Here is an 18,549-nt window from a genome sequence, read left to right as displayed (position 1 = left end):
CAGCTGCTAATCAGAGCCCTCGCGGCTGGCTGGCCAAAGCTCTGCTATTAATACAGTTCTTTAATACTCAATTATTGGAACCATTGTGACGAACTAATATTCCTGGATGGTATAGTCGTAAAGAATGAAGAGGATCATAATCACTAACACATTATGTAATAATATGAATTTTTCTTAAAATAGACTTTAATTTTATCAAACAGTTCTTGGTATTGAACCTTCTCAAAAGTTATGACATAACGTGGAAGTTGCAAGCACACCTTGTATAGTCGATTTTTACGGAAAATCACTTTTTACATGTGTCCGATGAAGTTTTCCAAGCCATGTCTTCTGGGGGCAATGAAAAAATTCCGTCTCTAATACTTTCGTAGAAAAAAAAGAAAACACCCCTCATTATATATTTGATAATTATAATCCGTAAATGCAAGTTGTCTGTTGATGGACTCCATAACCTCTATTTATACAAGGTGTGCGCTTAGTCCTATTTGGATGCACCAATTTATACCTGGTGTGCTATCATGTCGAGTCTTCTATGTAGCTTTTGTTACGAGTTGCGCAGGCAATCTTTTCATGTAGTTTTATCAGCATCCTCATTGTTTACAAGAAAAGATTCTTTTTTAATAATGAATAAAAGAAGATCTTTGTATTTGGTGAAAAATTGCTCCGAGTGGGCTTGATAATAGATTTACAAGTTAAAGTATTCCAAAGAATTCAAGTTGTTACAATTCCAGAAAACCAGTTGGATAAACATTCAGCACATACTTCACCACCAACATGATAGGGACGTACAGCTAAAAATAAAACTGACTTTTTACATTGACAGTAACTGATTATATAGACGATTTACTGAAACTGATTGATTATATATCGATCAGTTTGCAATTGAATACCTTGGCAAAAATACAACTGACTGACTACATTGACCACAACGGATTACATAGATTGATTTACTGAAACTGATTAACTATACTGATTGCAATTGAACACCTTGGCAAAAATACAACTCACATTGACCCCAACTGATTACATAGATTGATTTACCGAAACTGTATTGATTATACTGATTGCAATTTAATACCTAGGCAAAAATACAACTGACTGATTACACTGACCACAACTGATTACATAGATTGATTTACTGAAACTCATTAATTATAATGATTACAATTGAATACCTTGACAAAAACAAAACTGACTGATTACACTGACCACAACTGATTAAACAGATTGATTTACTGAAACTAATTGATTATACCGATTGATCCTTCTGTGTAAGCATTCTAGCAAACTAGCTGTTTTCCCAATGGTGCATCAACTTACAAGTTAGATGCTTGCGGTTGGTGTACCATGTCCTGTCTCCTAATCACGGTGTAGGAACGTTTGACCTTCAAGCAAGGTTCTCCATGTAGGCTCAATGGTGCTCAAATGCTGAATTAGGATTCTGCCTGGGTGCTAGATGTTCATGCACTACACTTAGAAGAGGCTATTGTGCAGAAACCCTACGCAACCTGGGACGTGTATAACCCCGTATGGTTAGTAAAAAAAAAAAATATATATAGGTGGTAGAAGCAATATTGATCACACGCTATTTTGGATCCTAGGCCAAAAGAAAAGTTAGACCTTAATCTATGCTAACAAAAATAGTATCAAAATCTACCACAGGTGAAACTCTTCAAAGAAAGTACTAAATACCCCTTGTTAACTGGTATGAAGTCAGTAAGACCGCAGTATTTTTTTTGCGGGGGGGGGGGGGGGGCTTAATTAAAATATTGGGAGATGGGAGGGGTGAAACGGGTAATAATAGAAAACCAAATTTGATAATTTTAATGCCCTTCCGTACGTCCCTGGTGAGGAGGTAACGGTTTTAAAACAATTGCTGGCCATAAAGTGTGTCAAAATAATCAGTATTTAGGGTCATTATTGCAAGAGATCCTAATTAGTGTGTGTCATCTAAATTACTTCCTTCACCTGTATCAAGGACATAAACCATTAAATCAGCTCTTCCGTGGAATTTTCAACCTTTATTTGCCACTTACGACACTTAAATTATTATTTGAAGGCTAGATTGAAACCTATATTATTGCCAGTTTCCTGTCCAAATAGTTTGATTTTGCTTGAATAGGTTCTCGAACTAGGAATCAGTTCCATTCTTTAGGTTTGCCCAACGGAAAAAAGCGTGCTTTTTCTGTAAAATGACGTTTGAAAATATTGAAAATATTTCAAGATCAGAAACGATATGAATATTCTAAAACTTTCGCGCCCTTAGTCATACTTTCATGTGACAGAACCAGCCCCAAACAAGCTGATATCAGGGAATAAGGAAGCGTGAGTGAGATTACAGCAGATGAATCTTTGGTCGTTGCTGTGCTTGTACAAGCATTTCACCTACAGAAGGTTGTCTAAGTCTTGGGCTGCCAGATTAAACTGACGAAGCCTTTAATGAAATAGAGCTAGTAAATACTGAACTAAGTGGGCACAACCCCGGTGCCGCACCGATAAGGGAAGGGCAGAAAATTTTCCGTGCCCCCCCCGGTAAGATGTCGACGGCACGCCGCCGGTATGATCATTGTTGACCACAAACATTTATATTTTGATCATTCTTTCTCATAACCCAGCTTTCATTTACAACAGATCATTTACAACTAATTATGAGTTAGAAACTTCGCAAATCACTGGCTGTTATGCGCAATTATTCTCAAACCCTAATATTTTGTATTTTTTTCTTTTATCGTTATTTAATTAACGCCAGATTTATACAGGAGAGCCTTTGGGATCTTGTTCCCAAGAAATATCAAAATGTTTACAATTCTCTAAGCCTAACCATATATTGATAAAATTTTACATTTTTCAAGTGCCCTCCCCCCCTATACAAGTCTTACTTCCAAGCTTGGCTGCAGCCTAAGCCGTCCAAGGTAGAAATGCCTGCTAACGGATCTTTTTTTATGAATAAATAAACCGTATTTAATAACACTGACCCACTGTGTAATTACATGTTTTTTTAAATATATTTGGAAGCCTAAAAGTATGGATTTTTGTGCAAATATGGACTGTGCAAGGAATAAGATGTCTTATTTTCATATGTGGATCAAAGGTCCTATCTTAATAAATTACATCAAATATTTTTCTGATTTTTTTTTTGTCACCAGATTCAAATGGGGGAAAAACTTTTATTGACTTAAATTATGCTAATGGTTTAAGCATCCTAGATGAAAATATGAGAAAAATGAATGGAGTTCTAGAATTTTGCGAGTTCAGGGTGCTATAATAGGTTTGAAAATTAATTTTTAGAAGACTAGGTCACTAAGGCTAGGAATAAGTGAAGATGAAAAGGTGACTTTTGGGTAACAAAAATATTGAGCAGGTGGAGAGATTCACTTACCTTGGTAGTATTCTTAGTAAAGAGGGTGGGCGCAGTGAAGATGTTAAAACTAGAATAGCCAAGGCTCAGAGTGTTTCTTCAAAGGTAAAAAAAAAAGTTTGGAAGAATAGGAAGATAAGTCTGCAAGCAAGGGCTCTCCGAAAAGCGAATGAAGATTTGCTAGATGTTTTCCAGAGATTTGCTCACGGATTGTACCCGGCTGACTGACCGTGTTTCAAACACAAGGCTGTACGAAAAGTGTGGTTCAATCCCGCTTTCTAGGACAATAAAAAGAGAAAGTTTGAGACGGCTAGGGCATGTACTATTTATGACAGATCGCTGAAGATTGTCCTTTTCGGCCAAAAGTCTAGGGCTAAGCAGAAAGCAGGGCGTCCGTGGTTGGGGTGATAAAAGGTCATAAAAAAAGATTCAATGGAAATGGGAACTTCCTGGGAATGTCTAAGGAGAGAGACTGAATAGATTGAGATGGACGATGAGCATGCGTAGCTGTTTTGGCCTCAGGTGACATGGTGCTGTGGTGAGTTGTTAGTAGTAGCATTAGCAGTAGTAGTATAGATATAACTATTGGGATGGTTATTAGGCAGACTTGTATTTGTAGTTGAGAGGAGGATCTCCTCTCCTTTCGCTGAATCAGCCGATATAAGTGTTACTATTTTCTCATCAAATATACCTACCTACGAAAATTTTATTGTTTTAAAAAGTGTTTTACTGTTTGAAAAAGTAGAGGTGCGAGAAAGAGTCAAACTTTAGCGCAAAGAGCGGAGAGTTGAGGAGGGGAATAACTTCTTGTTGTTTAAGTTTTAATGAAGCTCCTTACTTTCAGTTAGAAAACTTGTTTTTTTATTTAATTTCTGAACAATTTTTAATTAATGCAGGTTTTGATTTCGGCTCACCGTACATTAATAATTAAAACAAAATTAGCATATCCATGTTACTTTTTTTGGCTAAATGGCTTTGTCAAAGTTTTGATCATACGGTTTTGAGAAAAGGAGGCGGGGGAGGGGACCTAGTTGCCGTCCAATTTTTTTAGTTACTTAAAAAGGACACTAGAACTTTTGATTTTATTTACGAACGTTTTTGTTAGGAACAAATATAAGTAACTCACAAATTAACTTATGTAACGAACTTCTATATTCGCATATTTTTATTATATGTATGACGGGGTTCGCCCCCTCGTCAATACCTCGCTCTTTACAATAAAGTTCGAATTTTGTTTCAATTCTTTAAGAATGACCCCTGTATCACAATGGACATTTAACAAGAATAAATAGTTCTTTTGGAACTACATAAATACTTTGGCGTAAAGAGCGAGGCATTGAGAAGGGGACGAACCCCTCATGTGCGTAATAATTTCTGTTGGCCTTAAGTTTTAATTTTGTTCTTTACTTTCAGTTGACAAAAACTTGTTTTTTAATTAATTTCTTAACGTCTTAGAATTAATGCAGGTTTTGATTTTGGTTTACCGTACATGAATAATTAAAACGAAATTTGCATATTAATTTTAATTTTTTTGTTAAATGGCTTTCTGAAAGTTTTGATCGGACGATTTTCAAAAAAGGGGTGGGTAGGGGGCCTAATTGCCATCCAGTTTTTTTGGTTCCTTAAAAACGCCACTAGAACTTTTAATTTTATTTACGAACGTTTTTATTAGTAATAAATATACTTAACTTGCAAATTAACTTACGTAATGCTTTTCTATATTTGAATTTTTTCTTATGTATATGAGGGGGGTTTGCCCCCTCATCATTACCTCACCCTCTACACTAAAGCTCGAATTTTATTCCAGTTCTTTAAGAATGACCCCTGAATCACAAAGGCCGTTCAAATTAAATAAATAGTTCTTTTGAAATTGCCAAAAATTCTTTAGCGTAGAGAGCGAGGTATTGAAGAGGGGAAAAACCCTCTCATATACGTAATAATTTTTGTATGTTTTAAGTTTTAATATTGCTCCTTAATTTCAGTTGAAAAAACTTTTTTTTATTTAATTTCTCATTATTTTAAAAAAAAACGCTGGAAAATCCAGCTCCCCTTTCATGGACGTTCTCATCCCCACGATAAATTCCTCAATGTAAAGATCCTTTCACGTACCCCCTTTCACCAGGACCCCTACCACCAGAAAAAATCCGTCACCAGAAAAAAAAACCTACCACCAGAAAAAAACGTCAGTATACTTCCCTATAACCGATACTATATGTAAATTAAATAAAAAAAAACAAGTTTTTTTAACTGAAAGTAAGGAGCGACATTAAAACTTAAAACGAACAGAAATTACTTCGTATATGAAAGAGGCTGCTTCCTCATCAACGCTCCGCTCTTTACGCTAAAGTTTGACTCTGTCTCTCAATTCTTCTTTTTAAATCAGTAAAAAACTTTAGCGTAAAGAGCGGGGCGTTGATGAGGAAGCAGCCTCTTTCATATACGAAGTAATTTCTGTTCGTTTTAAGTTTTAATGGCGCTCCTTACTTTCAGTTAAAAAAACTTGTTTTTTTTATTAAATTTCTGAACGTTTTTAAATCAATGCATGTTTTGATTTTGGCTCTCCGCAGAGGAATAATTAAAACGAAATTTGCATTTTTTTTTTTTGGCTAAATGGCTTTCTCATAATTTTGATCGAATGATTTTGAGACAAAAAGAGCGGGGGAGGAAGCCTAGTTGCCCTCCGATTTTTTGGTTAATTAAAAAGGCAACTAGAACTTTTAATTTTTTACGAATATTTTTATTAGTAAAAGATTTACGTAACTTATAAATTAGCTTACGTAAAGAACTTTTGTATTCTCATATTTTTATTACATATATGAGGGGGTTCGCCCCCTTGTCAGATCTTCGCTCTTTACACTAAAGCTTAAATTTTGTCCCAATCCATTAAGAATGACCCCAGAATCACAAAAGCCGTAGAATAAATAGTTGAAATTACTAGAAATACTTTAACGTAAAGAGCGAGGTATTAGGAGGAGGTGAGCCCCTCAAATGGGTAATAATTTCTGTTTGTTTTAAGTTTTAATGCTGTTCCTTACTTCCAGCTGAAAGAACTTTTTCATATTTATTTTTTCATTGTGTTTTTAAATAATGCTAGTAAATCCTGCGCTCCCTTCATGGAGATTTTCTTCCCCCATGACAAATTATCGATGGAAAGTTCCCCCAGCATATCCCCCTCTTCTCAACCCCTCCCCCAACCAAAAAAATCCTCCTGAAAACGCCTGTACACTTCCCAAGAACCATTACTATATGTAAGCAGTGGTCAAAGTTTGTAACTTGTTGCCCCTCCCATGGGGACTGTGGGGGAGTAAGTCGTCCCCAAAGACACAGTTATATGGTTTTTCGACTACACTGAATAAAATGGCTATCTCAGAATTTTGATCCGTTGACTTTGGTAAAATAATTAGCGTGGGAGGGGGCCTAGGTGCCCTCCAATTTTTTTGGTCACTTAAAAAGGGCACTAGAACTTTTCATTTCCGTTAGAATGAGCCCTCTTGCAACATTCTAGGACAACTGGGTCAATACGATCACCCCTGGGAAAAAAAAAACAAAAAAACAAAAAAACAAATAAACACCCATCCGTGATCTGCCTTCTGGCAAAAAATACAAAATTCCACATTTTTGTAGATAGGAGCTTGAAACTTCTACAATAGGGTTCTCTGAAACGCTGAATCTGATGGTGTGATTTTCGTTAAGATTCTATGACTTCTAGGGGACGTTTCCCCCTATTTTCTAAAATAATGCAAATTTTCTCAGGCTCGTAACTTTTGATGGGTAAGACTAAACTTGATGAAACTTATATATTTAAAATCAGCATTAAAATGCGATTCTTTTGATGTAGGTATTGGTATCAAAATTCCATTTTTTAGAGTTTTGGTTACTATTGAGCCGGGTCGCTCCTTACTACAGTTCGTTACCACGAACTGTTTGACAGTGGGCAAATTTAATAGCTTGCAACCCTTCCCCGAGGATTTTGGGGGATAAATTCGTCCTCAAGGACATAGCTATTAGATTTTTGACTATGCTGAATAAAATGGCTTTGGGGAAAAATGAGGATGGGAGGGGCCTAGCTGCCGTCCAAGTTTTTTGTCACTTAAAAGGGTACTAGAACTTTTAATTTAGTTTAAAATGAGCCCTCTTGTGACATTCAAGGACTGGGTCGATACGATTACCCCTGGGAAAAAAGAAAAAAAAACAGCAAAAAAATAAATAAACACGCATCCGTGACCTTTCTTCTGGGAAAAAAAAATACAAAATTCCACATTTTTGTAGATAGGAGCTTGATAGGAACGTCTACAGTAGGATTCTCTGAAACACTGAATCTGACGGTATGAATTTCATTAAGATTCTATGAGTTTTAGAGGATGTCTTCCCTTTTTTTCGAAAATAAGGCAAATTTTCTCAGGCTCTAAACTTTCAATGAATAAGACTAAACTTGATAAGGCCTATATATATTTAAAATCAGCATAAAAATATTGGTATTAAAATTCCGATTTTTGGAGTTTCGGTTACTTATGAGCCGGGTCGCTCCTTACTACGGTTAGAAAAGAAGCGAAAATGACCAAAGTAGATATTTTGACAAGGACCTCCGCCAAGCCGTTTTCAGTGCTAGCAAAAAGAAGAAAAATTAACCTTTTGAAGTCAAGTCGATCAAAGCAGAAATAAAAAAAGCCAGAACAACTAAAAGACCATTCACCAATTAAATGTGTTTACTCTTTATTTAAGTTATTAAAGCTATTTGTTTATGTTATTTAACTATTCTAATATTAACTGTTCTAAAGTGTTTTTTTTTTGTTTACTAAACTTTATTCATTGCTCCACATTGAAAGACTCACAATAAACGCCTTAGGAAAAATAACTATTATGCCGATTTTAGTACATTTTCAAGTCTCGGTCTAAACTTTAAATTGTTTATCAGATTCACTATGTTACGCAAAAAGCTTGCTTCCCATTGTATATTTGATAAGTGCTTTTTTGTTTCTATTGGCTGGGAAAGATTGCTTTTAAGTTTTTATCAAACTATCTAGGAAGTCTCCTCAATTGTTAACCTTTGCAAAGATTTTTTTTTACCTTCCTGCATCTTGTCTGAGCAGCCATTCGGGCTACAACAATCTGTCTTCGAACTGCAAATTTCTAGTAGACGCTTTACCGTGGAGTTGTTCTCAAATCAACCAATCAGTGTCATTGCTCTTTACGCAAGCTCTTCTATTTCTACTAAAGCTTTTAAGGTTTTCTATTACGTTTAGTGATTTGGGTAAAGTCTGTGAGACCTGTTGTTTCCAGAACGGATACAACTCCATTCTAGAGGTGCCAAATATTAATATGTGATGACACAGCTTGAACTTGTTAATTACGAGGTAATTGTTTATTGAAATACTTATTGCTCTTAACTCCAAAAGAGTTAAATCTTATTCGAAAATATTGAGTGATAAGGTTTATAATAAAGATATTTTATTGGTAATGGTTAAAATAAATTTTTTTTTCTCAATAACAGTAAATACTGATATTAACACTGAAAATGAGGAGAAACTATTGTGTGTAAAAGGAAAATTGCCCCCTCCTCAAATCCTTACTCCTTGCGTTGAAGTTTAACTTGTGGTTTACTAAAGTATTTTATGAGAACATAAAGCCTACTACCACTACTGCCCGCTTATTGCAGCTATACCCAATCTGAACCCAAAACATCCACGCACGTTCCTTTTCCACTTCTCTCATTTCGAAAATAAGTTCTTTAGTCTCTCCTACGAAATCTCAGTCTCCTTAGAATCCTCGCTGTTGACCTTTTCCCACCCCTTTACGGGATGACCCACTTTTCGTTTGACCTCAAATGGGTGGTCAAAAAGCATAATTTTTGGCAGTCTATCGTCCGTAACATGTGGCCAAGCCATCTTAACGTCCTTTCATTATAATCCTGAAAAGTATTCTACTGGCTATTCACCTTTTTATCTCTTCGCTGTAGGCTACCCACTATTTTTACAAACAATGCTACCCTGGTTGTTAAAGTTATCTACTTCATCGAACTTCTTTTTACCTAATGTCACCTATTGATCCTCGCATATCCTGTTCTAAGGGACTTAGACTTATTCTACCTTTAAAAATTATTTTAACTAAACAAGGAAAAAAGTCGCATTCAGGTGTGTTTGATTTTCAAAAAAAAAAAAAATTGAGCTGTTTCTAAATAAGAAAAGGGCTGTTACCCGTTTCAACTCTTTGCTGTTTTCTCTTAAGCTAACTGTACACTTTGTATTTAATATAAATAAGTTTAATATCTTTCTGAGATGGTGCGTAGTTTTTTTTTAATTTTGAGCTGTGATGTTCCTCTTTACTTTCATACTAGAAAACTTTTATTGAACTAGTATTAACCCGTTAGCTTTTATTCTACATTTTCTATGCTGCATTCATATGTCTCCATTTCTAAGATATTTCGAATGGTTCGTCTTTTTTTTAATAAGTTGAAAACTATTTCTAATTTATTTAAACACATATTGTGGCTAAAATAAATGCATTTTTTTTATTTTGAAATTAATTCCTGTTTTGGTCTTGTTTCCATCACATTTCAGCTTACTTTTAGGATCAAAATCTTCTCGCTGGAGACTGTATGAACTCATAATAGATTTTCTGTTGTTTTGGAATAGTTTATTATCTAATAACCTATATTCGTGAGCAAATTTAAGGCCAAAACTATAAATTGGATTGTCGATAAGAATATGAGGATCAAATACCTTAAATAATTTCTTTTGATGGTTGAACATAAATAGGAGCAGTTGGTTAAGCTCAACTGCAGCTATCAGGAATCAATTGGAGATCGAGCCATATTTTGGGTGGGTCTTTGCAATATAAAAAAAAAAAAAATTTTACCGAAAGTAACATTAAAACGAACAGAAACTATTCCGTATATGAAAGGAACTGTTCCCTTCTCATCGCCCCACTTTTTACGCTAAAGTTTGACTCTTTCTCACAACTCTGCTTTATAAAATCATGAAAAACTTTAGCGTAAAGAGTGGGACGTTGAGGAGCGGACAGCCCCTTTCATATACAGAATATTTTCTTTTCGTTTTAAGTTTTAACGTTGCTCCTTACTTTCGGGAACCCAGAACAATCCATAGGATTCTTCTGGGTACCCGGCTGACTGACTGTATTTCAAACAATAGGCTGTACGAAAAATGTAGTTCAGTCCAGCTTTCTAGGGCGATAATGAAAGAAAGGTTGAGATGACTAGGCCACGTTCTGTGGATGAAGGATCACAGATTACCAAAGATTGTCCTTTTTGGCCATCCGTCTGGGGCTAAACGGAAAGCAGGTCTTCCTCGTCTGGGGTGGGAGGATGTCATAAATAAAGATTTAAAGGAAAGGGGACCTAGTTTCCCTCCAATTTTTTGGTCACTTAAAAAAGACACTAGAGCTTTTAATTTTCGTTCGAATGAGCCCTCTCGCAAAATTCTAGGATCACTGGGTCGATGCGATCACCCTTGGGAAAAACAAAAACAAACACGCATCCGTGATCTTTCTTCCGGCAAAAAGTGCAAAATTCCACATTTGTGCAGATAGGAATTTGAAGCCTCTACAGTAGATTTATCTGATACGTTGAACCTGATGGTGTGATTTTCATTAAGATTATATGCCTTTTAGGGGCTATTATCTCCCCCTTTTTTGAAAATAAGGCAAATTTTTCTCAGGTTCGTAACTTTTGATGGGTAGGATTAAACTTGATGAGGCTTATATATTTGAAATCAGCATAAGACTCCGATTCTTTTGATGTATCTATCGGTATCGAAATTCCGTTTTTTAGAGTTCCGGTTACTGTTGAGCCGGGTCATTCCTTACTTTCAGTTTGTTACCATGAATTGTTTGATCATCTTCAGGTTTGTTTGATGACGAAGAAGTTGTGAAGGCAGTAAGTGGGCTTAAACATAGCTGCAGGCGAGCTTAGGCACCATCTTCAGATTATACCAAGTATCTCAAATAATTATAGGATTTTCTCTCCCCTCAAGCCTTCTCACTTTCCAAGGCTCCAGACACTCCCAAAAATTTTATCTGGGCTCCGTTTGAAAGCTGATGTGCAGCTATATCAAACCATAAATTAGTACTCACCATTTCAAGTTCAGCTTTGAAATTATTGTCTAAGAATCTTTATTTTATTTAGACTAATTACAAGCTACAGGATGAAATGCATCACAGAACAATTTATGACACTCTGACCTCTTGAGGGCTGAATATGCTGCAGTCCTACTCCTACTTGTGATAATTTTGGCCGGATTTGGTTTTGCTTGATTATTGATTTTTATTTCTATCTGTATTGTGTCACATCTTCCATTCATGCTTTTTTTCTAAAGTTTGACTTCTGACATCACTCATATCAGCCAATTTCCGGTTTTAATATGGATCCTTACCTTTCTTGGGCACTTTTCTTTGATTTTTTTTTGGGGGGAGGAGGGTGAGGAGAATAATAGAGCATACCGGGGAGACATTCTAAAAGAGGATACTTCTTTCATTACATTGTTGCTGTTCATAGAACATTATTTATTGTAAACTTTCTTGCATAATTGAAATGTGAACATCTTACCCGTTGTTGAATCAAGTTAAGCAATGATTTACAATTTGTATCAACAAGGGGCCTAAGGTGAGGATTGAAGCATGAATGTCAAAAATTGAAGCACACAATGTAAATATTTCACGAATTGCGTTTTATTTTCACAAAAGCAGTGTTAAATAGCTTAAGAGTGCCTAACACAAAGGAGAATTAAAAGCAAATTAAGAAAAATACAGGGAAATTTAGCAGAAACATGTTAAGAAAAGGGAGATGGGAAAATAGAATAGAAAATAGAAAACCTGTACAGCCTTCTTTTCTTCACTGCATCAAGGCTGTGTCAATGAACGAATCTCTTGTTACGTGTTTTAAGTGCTATTGAATGCATTTAAACACACATCTACAGAAAGATGGGGCATTTGGACCATAGGGCTACGCAATAGACAAATACTTTTGCGTCAGCCTCGAGTTTCAATCCGCAACAATAGCAGATTGAAGCCACAAAAACTTGAATAGTAGATGTCGTGGTTCGATAAAGGATTAAATAAAAAAAGACAGTCTATTGATTTTGCTGACAATCGAGATTTTATGATGGAAAACCATAGAGGAAAAGTACATTTTGAAAACATTAATGAATATGCTTCATTTTCTGGCAGTTTTATTGCCCCCCCCTGCCTCGTTAATACTGCTTTTGTCTAAACCCTACATATGCTGTTGTTTGGCTTGACTTTTTCTGTTATTTATAAACAGAAGTTGTTTCATACAGGCCTGTCAATTAAGAAAAATCCAGGGGGATAAAATGTATTTTTTTAAATTTAGGTCACAATTTGGTGTTTTTTCCCGATTCATTCAATGAAAATATAAAGAAGGTGTTTTTCAATGAAAACAACCAAGAATGTGTTTTTCAAAATCTGGGGGAGGGAAAAAACCTAGGGAGATAATTGCCCCCTACCCTTTCTCCCAATTGGTGTCCCTGATTTCAAAATGCCAGTTAAAAGGAAAACTCAAAACCAGCCAACTTTCATGTGTCATGGAAGAAACTTCAATTGTTTTTAGTCTGAAATTATATTTGACTGATTAAACTTCATCAGCAAAGCGGAAACTTTTATTTTGAATACAATCTCTTCCCCAACTGAAAAAGCTCCAGTTTTCAAGACGTTATAACTTTTAAATTGTAAATGCTTGACTGTACTCTTATGAAAAAAAAGGGGTTTTAATAGAACAAAGCAAGTCAAAATGGCTGTTCTTTAAGAACTGAAACTTAATTTATGAAGTCCTTAACTAATAAGGTAAAGGTAAAGGTAAAGGATACGGCATTAGACTTTACAGTCCGTACCGGCGGTGCTGATCTCCGTTTCTTGGCCCTTCAGCCAGGAAGTGCAATGGGGGGTTGGGGGCCAGCCATCCTGTGCTTTCGCACACCCTTCCTGTTTACCTTCCCCAGATTTCTCCAGGTACCCATTTAGAGCTAGGTCGACTCTGGCTAAGCTTATAGAGTCACGCCACTGACCCCCGTCCCAAACTGAAGAATTGGGTACACTAATAAGGACAATATAAAAATTAGAATTAAGTTTAAGCATTTTACTAATTAGGGATTGCGTTGCTTCTACGGAAGTGGCTTTGATAACCTATAACAAAAAAACTGCTGCTCTATTTATAAGAACTATATTTGGTAAAAACAGCAGCGAAAACAACAATCCCTTTCTTCCGAGATACAGGTCTTCTGTGAACGTAGCAGAAATATGGTCTTTAGATCATCACAGATGTCCAAAAATATATCGCTCAGACACACAAGAATGTCATTTTGTAAATTTAATTCAAGGCTTTCCAAGCTTTTTTTCAGCCAAAGGAATGGAATAAAGAGAAAACTTCTACCCAGGTTGAAACCTATCATCACTTCTATTCCAACCAACCGCATAAAATGATGTATTTCCAACATACTGTTGAGCATGTATAAATAAGAAAAAGCTCCATGTCTTGACACGACTGATTTCATTACAAAATATGATAAGCCTTTTCTTAGAAAATTTTTAGGAAAGTTTTGATAATGATTTTCTCATAAAGTGTTTCTTCAGGTGTCAGTTAAACCAGGCAAGTGTGAGAGATGGGATAAAGACATGTTCACGATCGGTGGAAAATGTAGATTATTATATGTCTTTAAGCTGGACAGAGGCTAGGTCCATCTTGCAATTCAATAACTTTGACTTAGTGAAGAGCAATGTGCCTACTGTGTAATATTGTTCTTTCTGCTTTTCCATGTAGATTATGTATCAAAATGTAGATTATTATATGTCTTTAAGCTGGACAGAGGCTAGGTCCATCTTGCAATTCAATAACTTTGACTTAGTGAAGAGCAATGTGCCTACTATGTAATATTGTTCTTTCTGCTTTTCCATGTAGATTATGTATCAAAATGTAGATTATTATATGTCTTTAAGCTGGACAGAGGCTAGGTCCATCTTGCAATTCAATAACTTTGACTTAGTGAAGAGCAATGTGCCTACTATGTAATATTGTTCTTTCTGCTTTTCCATGTAGATTATGTATCAAAATGTAGATTATTATATGTCTTTAAGCTGGACAGAGGCTAGGTCCATCTTGCAATTCAATAACTTTGACTTAGTGAAGAGCAATGTGCCTACTATGTAATATTGTTCTTTCTGCTTTTCCATGTAGATTATGTATCAAAATGTAGATTATTATATGTCTTTAAGCTGGACAAAGGCTAGGTCCATCTTGCAATTCAATAACTTTGACTTAGAGAAGAGCAACGTGCCTACTATGTAATATTGTTCTTTCTGCTTTTCCTTGGCCTCGTCATGCAGAATAGATGATCGCAGAAACTTGGGAGTGTGATTTTTCGAACTTAAATTAGTATATTGCTACATATGCTGCGTACCTGATGAGTCATCTTCTCAGCAGATCTCAGCAGCAAACAGCAAGAATATTATCAACAAAGCGAAACCAAAAGAGTGTTTTAAGGGGAAATTATTCAGAGCAGATTGTTCTATGAAACACATGTAAAAATTCGCCAAAAAAGAGACAAAACAGTGCCCATGGGTAGGCCCTTGATCCAAAGGAAAATTTTTTATCGGAAAATAAAATACAAAGAGAACTTGTTGCAAAGAAGTACAAGCGTCATTTTGTGTCAATTTCCAAGGTTTTATAATCTGAACAAGCAGAATTTTCTTTGTAAGGCCTGATGATATTGATGGACATCGCATGAAGTGTGCATGGAAACTGTATCAAAACTAAATAAAATAATTTTTAAACCTGATATAAACCTGTTCATAATAACAAACTCAAATTGAAGATTTATTCTTGTCATCGAAAATCAGAACTCTGCAAAACGAGAATTTGGTTACGCAACAACAAAATCTGTTATTTATGCTGATTCTAATTATGAGAAATTTAAAAATTTTAAAGTTATTCGTCAAACTACTTGCAAATGAAATTAGCATAATTTCTGAAATTAGGATTAAGCTTCACTAAGAAAGGGGTGATCTTAAAGAATATTACTTAGTGAAAATAACACGTATGAAAACCAGAGGCGCCATTTGAGGGGGTCAGGGGTGGTCAAATGCCCACCCCAGATTTTCCAGGGCGGCCCAAGCTTCCACCACAAAGGGCTCTTTGCCGGCCATAATAATCCATTATGTCCAACATAATCCATTCTGTCCAATTGATTTGAAATTACTGCACGCCTATTAACCAAAGGACGTAATTACTTGACGACCCTTGGGGTAATTACACTACTTGCTATTAATTGTTGTAAACTTTGAAAGTAGGTAAGATACATAATAAACTTCTCGAGTTCTGTCAAATGCCCATTTCCTAGATGATTACGCAACATGAAGTGATTCGGGGGGGGGGGCAAGATGGAGTTTATGCCCACCCCAAGATTAGGTCCAAATGGCGCCTCTGATGAAAACCAGCCACTATCTACAAAATGTGAAAGCTATTGTTTTTCCAGAGAATGATGATCAGACATGTGTGTTTGTTTTTCCCTCATGGGTGATCTTAGCGAACCCCGTCTAGTCGTAGACTATTGGAAGAGGCTTTATTCGAATGAAAATTTTAATAACTAGTGTTCTGTTGAAGTATAAAAGAGATCAAGCCACAGAAAAGTGCCGTGTTCCTACATTTTGCCCGCAAAACAGCAATTTTAGCCTTAAGAGAGCCCAAAATACTATCGAAAAAACTCTCCGCTTAAAAAATTAGATCCTTAAATGCTCATTTTTATGAAACGTCTTTCATTAATATGTGACTTGATGGATCGATACGATCGCTGGAAAAAAAGAAACAGGCATATGTGAACATCATCCTCTGAAAAAATTGGTATAAGCAGGTTGGATGCAACGGGAAGAAGGACTAACTCCCTAAGTTTAATTCCACCCTGGCTAAACACATCTTTCGACTGAAAAGGTCTTATTTAAGAGTGATATCAAAAGCCATGACAGGAATCAAATTTTGGAAATCATCCGTCCCGAATAAGGAGGAGGGCCGAGTCTTCACTTTACCAAAAGTTTGCGAAGGCACCTGATAGAAGAATACCAAGCCAGGTTAAGGCACCGGCTTCAGATGCAGTAAGAGAAGAAAGTTCCGGCAGATAGCAAAATATACGGTAAGGATGGGGAAGCCAAATCGCTCAATGGCCCTAATAATTTTTTCACTTCTCTTGTAGTTCGCAAAAATTTTTACCTTTTGTGTATGCTGAATAATTTTACGTTCCCCCTCTGAATGTCACTGCTCCTTCAAAGTAAATTAATATTACAACATTGTATATAATTAGCATAAGCTAAATTCTACTCATTTGAAGTTCAAAATTTGTCTACTTTCCATGGATAAGCTTTAATCCTTTATTTATTTATTTATTAAAAATGACAAAATTCATCCGATACTTTTCATTGTTGTTCATATTCGGGTTATCGAGAACGAAGAATCGTGAAGTTGCGAAAAAAAATGTAAAACAGATTTGAATCATTGTAGAAAAAAATTAGAAAGGGATTATTGCAAAAAACCTAGGTTTATTTGTTGCTGGTATTAGGTTAAAGACACTCCAAAATTAGAATTAACATTGAAGTTTTGCTAATAGCTGATTGCATTGGTTTTGTGTTAATTTTCACTTTTTGATCGGTTTCTGACTCATTTCCTCTCGGAATGCAGAATTTTGGCCTCTTAATTTCGCAGAATTTGTATCTCAATGTAAAAATAAGCATGAAAAATGACCAATAGCAGAAATCGTTATTCTTTAGCTGCCCAAAGGAAAAACATCCTCCCCTTTCAATCTTTCATCTTTTCATCTTTTCAATTAATTTGAAACATAGTGGTTACGCTGAACAGCTCCTTCTGGTGGATGTCGTGAAATGAAGTGTTGATTCCAATGGCTGTCGAGATTAGATACATCTACCCCGTATAATGCAACAACTACTAGAAATTTATTGCAATGTGTAAACTATCCAAGACTGATAGAATAATGAAAAGGCCTTCTGAAATGCTCTAAAATGGCTACCTCCGCCACATCCTCTAACGGTTTAAGGTTGTTTTTGAAGAAAGCCAAATTTGGTAGTCCTGTCTTTTCATTCCCCTTGATGGATGTCTTGAGGGGTTGCCCACTCTCACCACCTTGTGTATATCTCGTGGTGACATTTGTTCTGTTATGTGTAGCATATGTACGCTATGCTGTGCCTCTTTGTTCCGCATATGGCACAGTGTGGCATACATGGTATGTTCCCGCCCCACGGGGCGCTTCCCACCTGGTAGGTACAATTTCGAGGTGAGCAGTCCCACGGGATATTTGCAAGACTGTAACTGTAGCAAAGCTTCTGTATATAAACCAGTACAATACTCAAAGTTATAGCATCCAGACATCGAGAATACATAGTTTTCTCAGTTGTTTCCTCAAACAATTTCCAGAGAAAACAATGTTCAAGAAAAGAGACAAAGGTCAGTTTTATTCAAGACCAGTTTGACAAGATCCTCGTTTTTCCCAGAGGTCCTGTAATCCTCACAGCAACAGGTGCCTAATTTATGAGATCTTGTATTCAGTATTCTCGTATTTGTGGCATGATCACGCCCCTGGGGTCTTAGTGATGTCCATCACTGAAATCTTCCTCAATTCTGTCCTTCTATGTGGAATTTTTTACTAAGGATAGTCGTTATTTGTCTCAGGGGTTAATATATTTTTAAAGCAAACGTCATCCGATATGGTTGAAAGCCAGGTTTTCTGTCAACCGTGCACTTCCTTCTTTTAGTGCGAAAATTACCCGCAATTGCTCTCAAAGATTGGAGAAAAATCTGATACTGCAACATTTACTGACTACTACCGACAACTCACTGCAGGCCCAAGGTATAGGCCAATCTAGCTAGGTTGGCTCCTCCTCCACCCTAATATATTCAAAGCTTCACTCTTTGTCTCATCACAAAGCAGTTCCAGATTCATTCAGATAATTCCTTATGACCTCTTTCTGTCCCATTTGGTTGAAAAATCCTTCATATATAATTCTTATTTTAGTTTAAAAATTCAAAAACATAAGTAATTTTAAAACATCCCTAACATTAGACATCTTTTTGAGATACTTATAAATTTCATTTTACGTTACCTAACTAGCACAGTTTTTCAGAAAAATGAACATTCTTTAATCTTATTTTTTATAAATTGCTAAAT

The 18,549-nt window shown here is 35.9% G+C and overlaps 1 protein-coding gene across 2 annotated transcripts in view; it reads left to right on the top strand.

The window, feature by feature from the left end:
• The window catches only part of LOC136029877 (dopamine receptor 1-like), a 298,704-nt gene that overhangs the window by 16,646 nt on the left and 263,509 nt on the right, over nucleotides 1–18,549 (top strand). Inside the window, exon 1 of one of the 2 annotated variants that reach the window (XM_065708355.1) lies at nucleotides 8,617–8,712. The exons of the other annotated variant lie outside the window; for it this stretch is intronic. Coding sequence (XP_065564427.1) covers nucleotides 8,683–8,712 — 30 coding nt within the window. The 5' untranslated portion in view covers nucleotides 8,617–8,682. Of the gene's footprint in view, nucleotides 1–8,616; nucleotides 8,713–18,549 lie in introns of those variants that run through there. 2 annotated transcript variants of the gene reach the window in all.

The sequence above is a fragment of the Artemia franciscana genome, chromosome 8 (genome assembly GCF_032884065.1).
Source record: "Artemia franciscana chromosome 8, ASM3288406v1, whole genome shotgun sequence".
Classification (NCBI taxonomy): Eukaryota; Metazoa; Arthropoda; class Branchiopoda; order Anostraca; family Artemiidae; genus Artemia; species Artemia franciscana.
This window is presented reverse-complemented; position numbering and strand designations above follow the sequence as displayed.